This window comes from Seriola dumerili, unplaced genomic scaffold (genome assembly GCF_002260705.1).
Source record: "Seriola dumerili isolate Sdu_G_001 unplaced genomic scaffold, Sdu_1.0 BDQW01008603.1, whole genome shotgun sequence".
Classification (NCBI taxonomy): Eukaryota; Metazoa; Chordata; class Actinopteri; order Carangiformes; family Carangidae; genus Seriola; species Seriola dumerili.
Window position 1 is genome coordinate 213,375 of NW_019182858.1, and position 7,651 is coordinate 221,025.

Genomic DNA, 7,651 nt, shown 5'->3' on the forward strand with positions numbered 1-7,651 from the left:
GTCAAGCCCTGCCCCCCTCCCCATTCTCCCTCATCCTCTCCCAGGCGAGGATGAAGGCGAATCATCGTTCGGGCTCTGACTCCAGGGCCAGCACCCGCTTGCGCTCACGACACTGCTTCTTGTGGGCGGGCCAGTCCCTCTGCTGGCATTGGGAGCCACAGTAGCGTGCCACCTGGCAGCGACCGCAGATGTTGAACTCCCGCAGCTGTGGAAAGACAGGGAACAAGGTCATTATAGGGTTTGAGGATCAGACTGTCAAACGCTTTGTTACTGTGATCCTTGGCAAGAATTTCACTGGACAAATCAACATGTGGATGGGATCTAGAGGTCTAAATTCAAATAATTGAAAATCATGCATGTTTCACAGGAATGCCAGTTTCAGTACATACCCTCCTCTCAATGAGTGAACAAGGAGGATAATGACACTCGTAGTAGGTGCAGGAGCACTCCTCTTCCTCCACCAGCTCCCCGTTAGCGTTGTAGTAGCGTGTGCGGCTCAGCTCCAGATACTGCTCCTCCACAGGGTCGGCTGGCACCTGCTGGATGGCCAGCCAGTACAGAGACTGCTCTCTGGACAAGAAAGAGAATATGAAAAGAAATATTAGGTATGTTACATGTTTGAGAACAAAAATGTATGCATGTGCCATGTGAAATATATTACATTTGTCTTTTCCACAAGTCACATGATGACAGTGATCCAAACTTCCACTTCTCTTAACCAAGGCCACTCACAGCACTTTCTTCCTCTATATTGTGTAAGTATTGCTAGATTTACTTCTACTGCTTCTTTAAGAGGCAAGAAGCCAGTTCTTAACTTCTTAAGAATTAAGTGTCAGCTAACCAAGGTTACAAAACTTGATATTTTTCTACTCATTTTCAAGAAAATGAACCACTAAATGTAAGAAGAACCCAATGTGATCGTACCGCAAAGCTAATTTAAGAAAGGACATGGGGGGAAGAAAAGCAAATATTGACACTTGTTTTTCTGAGCAAATGCATTTATGTCTTCTGCACAGGACAGGCTGGGACCTCAATAAATCAGACTGGCTTCTGTTATAGATGAAACTTCATGCTTGTGCCATGCTCTACATTCCTACAGTGCTACAAGAATTCAGCCATTAGTACAGTAGCACTAGTACAGCTGTGGTCTGACCTTTGCTTGCTGGAAATCTCCTCTGGCTTGGGGCTCCAGCCTACTGGCACCAGTCGCAGGTTGTCTAGCCGGTTGTCCACTGTCACAGAGTTGATGTGGATGACTTGAAAACTGGGTGCAATGCCACCTCTGTGCTTCTCCCTGGGATAAGACATGTATCCAGATCATAAGTCAGCCAGTCCACTACAACTTACAAAATAACCACAGCTCATTAAGACAATAACAGTGCATGACTTCTAAGGACTGAGAGCAGGACTTTTTCTTTTTCCTATTAAAATATTATCAGCAGCTTACTCAATACTTTTTAAAAACAGTACAGTGTAGAGACACTTAAGTGGTTGAGAAAAATTTGATACTGCAATCACCATATGAAAGATCAATGATAACAATCATACCAACCTATCAGCAACTAAAAAATGACACATTTTGAGACACGAATCACTTGTCCACTCCACCATCAGAGTTTTTTAAGGTACCAAATTTTTGCCAAAAGTTTTACTGGTAGTTTCATGAGAGTTGTCTTGGACGACAGGGGTATTGTCAGCTATAACGCACCTGCCTGCACTAGCAAGGATTCCAAATCTTGTTTGGTAAAGAAAAGATGCACAAAGCGATATGCATCTGGTTCATCTCTGCTTTGTTTTACCAACTGCTTCCGGCTCACCTCTACAGCACTCATTCTGCAGTTTTAACAGACAGTACAAACAATAGTAAGACATCTGGATACAGACGATTTACTTCTGGGCTGATTACGATCAGTAGGTCCCATCAAGGACAATTCCACAATAAGGATGCTTGCCAGCACAGAGAGTTTGACTCCAGATGCTCCAACAGTAAAAACTGTTTATACTGCACCTGATATAATGAACAATTTACTTACCAGAGCAGCTCATGCAATGGCCTTCCTGCCCAGCGGCCTTTGCCAATGTCGAAAGCGTAGGCAAAGATCTTAGCTCCATTGCCATCCGCATCTACCTCCATGCGTGCCTAGAAATTGAATAATATCATGGTTTAATATTGGCACTATCAGAAAAGGGGCAAAGGCAAATCTTGTGATAATCATTTGCAGTTGAATCCTCATTGTTTACCTCAAAGGCATAGTTTTCCACAAGCGGTATGTCCTGCTCATCAATCAGTGTGTATTTTGTCTGAAATTAGAAAATTGAGAGAAAATACTTTATTTTTATCTTAACACTTAGATCTGTAACAACCACAACTCTTTCAGGATAAGCAATCTTTCCATGGCTTTCTTTAGCAAACTGTCAGCTTGTTAAAACCAACATTTTGGAAACCTTTACAAAGAGCCCAAAGGGGGGGGAAAGCCAATGTGAGAGGAAGACCCTATAAACTCATCAAATAACAAAATGTCAGCTACATGCTAGTCTGCCCTCTCCAAGCATTCACAAATAGCTGTCTGAGTAGTTTGAAGCTCTATTCAAATAATTAAATTTTAAATAAATAAAATAATAAATAAAATGATTTCCAAATTAAATTAGTGATTATTTCAAAGTGAATAATTTGACAAGCCCAGTAGTAGGAAAACATCAGTTTTTCCAGGGAAGAATGCTTGTCTATTGCAGAACCACCATCTGTTATTTAGCAATGGCTACCCGCAACATTGAGTTCAGGTACCAATGACCAGGTTAAACATTTTACCAACCACCTCCCCCTGCAAAATTACATTGAAATACAGCTTTAGCACATACTCATGCACAATTTTGCTGGTTTAATGCTACTTATTAAATGTGGCATGTTGACGGAAGCCAGCAGCTGAGAGTATGTTCAAACTCCTATTGGGGAGTTTTCCCTGCACATGACAGCTGCAACATAGACATAAAAAGAAGGAACATCTCTTTTAACCATCAAAACTTTTAATATCATCAAGAGGAAAATGATCTTGACAACCTATTTTCAACCAACTGAACTGAATGTTTCTCCTCATTTTCTTTACATTAACCATATTTAGACTCTATACAACACCTTCATAAAAAGGAGACAATAGTTTTAACCTTGTTAGAGCTACCTGCCCCCTCAGTTAGTAGGTGGGATTTACAAATACACGTGACAAGATACCAACACAGTAGCCCCACGCTTCACTGAGCATGGTACAACTCACGGGTGGTGTTGCTCACATACCAAAAAGGTCGAAACATGCAATGTGACACGTTGTCTCGACTGCCAGACTATTGTGTTGATCTAAACCACCGGAGTGACATCATGTAAAGTAGTTGTGTGACTGCTCACTGGAGCCCAGGAGCCCTGTCACTCAGCAGGTGGGCAAACAAAACGGTCTGCACCGTTCATCCCCCGAGTGTGAGGGTCTTGTGACACCAGCAACCCGGAGCATTTCTTGACCAACATTCAGTCACAGTTTAACATTGTGATAATTATGTAACTTTATCCAAAACAAAAAACACGTTTAAGTTTTGGGTCACAGCTGTTGAGTAGTGTGCTGTCTTGCCGGTGCTTTGTCACGTTGCACAAAAGAATCAGTTGATGGAGCATGGCAATGGCTTCCTCATTAGCAGACTCTTCACCGTGTAATCCAAATAACAGAGCTAGCGTGGCACTGCTAACTGAACCACCGACCGTTAACGTGACATGACCCAACGCCGACAACAAAACAACAGTATTCTCCATTTCCACACTACCCGAACGGGTACTGACAAAAAAGCACCCACTAGTTTACCTTTGTGACATTATTTCACCGTTTAATGTTAGCCAACAGCTAACGTATCCTGCTACATGCTAGTTAGCGTTAGCTTCCTAGCGAGACTGTGCGGCGGCGGCGGAGGTATAGAAAACCAGTCTGGCTCGGCACGGCCGGCTTTCCTAATCCGCTCAAATGCGGCTAAAATCGGTACAGCCGAACCACTCTTGCATCGGCAAAGGCTTGGTAACAATTTGCGCGGTAGACTAGCAGCGACTCATCATCGCTAAATATGTTTTTTCCAGCGCCTTTTGTGGTCCCCGCGGGCCCTCCCCCGGCCGCACATGGCAGTCCTGGGATCCAGCTCACCTTCCCGGCCACACGGCCGAGCCGTACGATCCCGAGCTTGAAGTCAGACATCAGGAGGACGGGCGGTGGTGACAGAGAGAGGCGTAGGTTCCAACCTAAACGTTACTCAGGTTTAAAACTCGCCGGGGCAGCCCCTCAGCCCCAGCTGCGCTGCCAGTTTGGGTTAACTGGTTGAGTGTTCGCTGACTCCGGGTCTCTCCGGCAGCAGCCCAGCCTCGGTGACACACCGCCGCTGGCGCAGGAAAGCCGAGCGAGCTGCTGGGGGCGGGGCGGGACGAGCCGCTAACCACACCGTCCAATCAAATTCGACGTTACGTTTTTTAACGCCAGGCGTCCGATCACGCTGTCCAATAGAAAACGAGTATCTCCAAGAACCGCCTGTTTCAGTTACTACGTCAACACACTCTCGTGACTTCCAGCCATTTTCCCGCGAAATGTTTGATAGCTGGGTGGGATTATCTGCCTTTATTCAAACCTCTAACCGATTTATTACAGATGTGTTTGACGTCATGGTTTATGACGTTTACTGCGAAATTAGGCTTGATGCAGGACATTGAATATGCAGCGTATTTACATCAGTATTACTGCCCTGCATCGATGCTACTGCAAAATTATTCAATTATACACGAATGCTTATTGCTCAGCTATGTGCTTAGAGGTGTGTATCAAGTAATAACCGGCAACAAAGGTTTCAAAGTTGAGTGCATGCATATATAAATTATTTAGATATGGCTTTTTTCTGACCTTTTTATATAACTGATGATGGTATTCAGTTGGCTACTTGGTATGATTTCTTAGTTTAAAATGAAATATTGAAAAAAATTGAACACGTGTTAAAACAGAAGGAAAAACACAATGTGCCATTTTGCATCCCAATTAGCAACAGTGGATGAGCTGGAAATGAGAAAGAAATGCAGAGATTGAAGTTTGGAATATAGGGGCATTAAAGAAGGTTAATCTTATAGCAGCTTAATAAGTGCATTCATCAATCTAAATAAGCTTCAGCGCCTGATTTCTGTCATGTGGTCACCTGCATCTTGAGTTTAAATCCCTGCACATCTGTTCCATGATGAAGATGACTTCATGGTTCAGTTAGTAAGGTGAAGAGCACCCTCTGGAGATCAGGAGCCGTATTACAGAAAGAAGCAATGGAAACTTGAGTCAGGGGCTGCTTTAGAAAACTGGAAAACTGGAAATTTAAAAGGTGTGTTTAAAAAGATAATTAAGAATTTTTACTAGAAAAGAAAGCTAACTTACTTTTTTTCTTCATCTTTTCATGACATTAAAAACACAAGTACACAAGTACAAGAACACGTTTATTTTCTTAAGCCTGAACACACCTCAGATTTTCTTAAAGGTAAGTAAAACTCATGTTTCTTTCTCCACGGCAAGTAAGGGACTCAGGTGAGGGATATTTTAACCTTGTAATAATGAAATAAGAATGAACCAAAACGTGTATGTAAGCTCAATTAAAACGTCATCACATGATGATGCAAATCAAAAAGAAATGTCAGGTAATTGCTGCTACTGTATACTGTATATTGTCTGTCGAAAAGCTGTCCAGCTGCAATAAGACGTCTATACTTTACCTGTTAAAATGTTAAGCATGATGTCAGACATGAAGACAGAAATAGCTTTTTTCTCCCTGTTTTCTATTTGTTTACTATTTTCCTGCAAACCTGTAAGGAAGGAGAGTACAAGGATTCACATGTTCAGATCTTTCTTCCAAACACAGAAAACTCTTGTTTGATACATGATCTGAACACCTGTATCCTATATGTCTTGTGTTTACTAGTTTTACCCTTCACAAAACAGCCTTTTATGCTGGTATAACAATGGTTTCCCTGTGCCTCTGCTGTTTCCATTTCAAAGTGAAATGTGTGGAAACCCACCTAAGGCCTGCCACTCTTCTGTCAGTCACTCCTATCCAGTTACCCACAGACGTGGAGCTGGGAGGAGTGGGAGATGTGTCGTTCTTGTTTCCTCTCAAACTTAAAAACAAGAAGTCTGTTTTGGGAGAGAAAAGGATGCAAAGACAATACAAAGCTGTTTACTTTCAATGGAATATCTCTACTGCTAGTTTCATGTGACATTATCACACTGTAAACAGTTCTACTAATTTAACACTATCAATAGATTATTTTTGTATATCTTTTAGTTGCCCCCAGTGTTCTTTTAGAAATAAAAACATTGTTGGAATGCCACACCTGACACACCGACACCTCCAGACATTTTCAGTGAATAGCCAGGCACCTGTTTATAATAGCAGACCCAGACCATCTTTCATAATGTAGCCTACATTTGGTCTTCCTTGAGGTTATTCTCTCTGGAATTAAGTGCTTTTCCAGACACTGGGTGTTGTTTACTGTTGCAAAACAGAGCTGTCTCTGAGGTGTGGCTGCACCTCTGATCCCTGCGCATACTCATATGATGAAACAGAGTATCTATCACACCTATCCACCCTGGAAAATTTAATTATACTCTTCTGCAGTTTCTTAGTTAGTTTGTACAGTTTCCTTCATACTATGGGTAATAATTCAATATTACTGTCTATTGTCTTTCAGTAGAATCATATTGATGATATAATATGATATGATATATCATTTTGCTAAATCCTGTTGTCTTAAGTAGCAACATCACTTCAAATAGTAATCATAAAATGAGAAGCTGCAGCTTTTGTTTTATATCTGAAGAGTTTCGTCTGATGTGAATTACTGCAAATGTGGTTTTGCATGGTTTCATATGGTAACATATATCTCACCCAGACCAATTTCACAGTAACGGCTGAATTCATATATTCATATTAAGGCAAACTTGTAATTGAGGATTTGGAGTTATTGATGAAAAATCTGCATTTGTGCTGAACTGATCGGTGCTAAACTCTCAATAAAAGACATATAAATTATATGAGAATGCAGGTTCAAATCCTGTGATTTGCACATAATCCCTTAAATTCAAGAGTGAGTTGTACTTTTAAATGTCTGATGCATTAATGTCTGATTAATTTTAATATTAACATGTTGTGTGTTTACATTAAAACTGACCCAGCAAGTGGTGTTAAGAACAAACTACCCAATAGATTATAATCTTAAATTCAAATTTGCATCCATTACCAATTATTTACCTGATAAATATTTACCAGAAATGTTGTCAGGTTGTCAAGTAAGAAGCAGCCTACAATATTTCCCACTGAAATATAGTGTTGATTACAAGTCAAAATTTGAGTAACAAAGAAAAACAGGGAGAGAAAGAAGGAGATAGGAGAGAAACTTTAAATATAAAACTTAGTATTTTAGGTTGTTATATGCCCTATGAATTGATTTACCTAGTTGTGGTAGATCATCCTGCAAATGGCTTAAAAGACTCAGAAGACGGTTATCAGCTGACGCCCAAACCAAACAACAGAAAACCAGCAAAGCTCTGACCTCTGATGTCCATGTCACTTCCTTGTTCCGCTCACCTGTTACACCTGTGTTACA

At 41.2% G+C, this 7,651-nt stretch overlaps 1 protein-coding gene across 1 annotated transcript; it reads right to left on the minus strand.

Annotated features, from left to right (window-relative positions):
- zmynd19 (zinc finger MYND-type containing 19) lies at positions 1-4,386 on the minus strand. Its single transcript, XM_022769992.1, has 6 exons — positions 4,173-4,386; positions 2,242-2,301; positions 2,034-2,140; positions 1,154-1,294; positions 390-570; positions 1-205 (listed from the first exon to the last, which is right to left on the minus strand). Exons 1-6 carry the CDS (start codon positions 4,221-4,223, stop codon positions 62-64), a joined length of 684 nt encoding a protein of 227 aa, XP_022625713.1. The 5' UTR covers positions 4,224-4,386; the 3' UTR covers positions 1-61.
- Between the last annotated feature and the right edge of the window lie 3,265 nt (positions 4,387-7,651).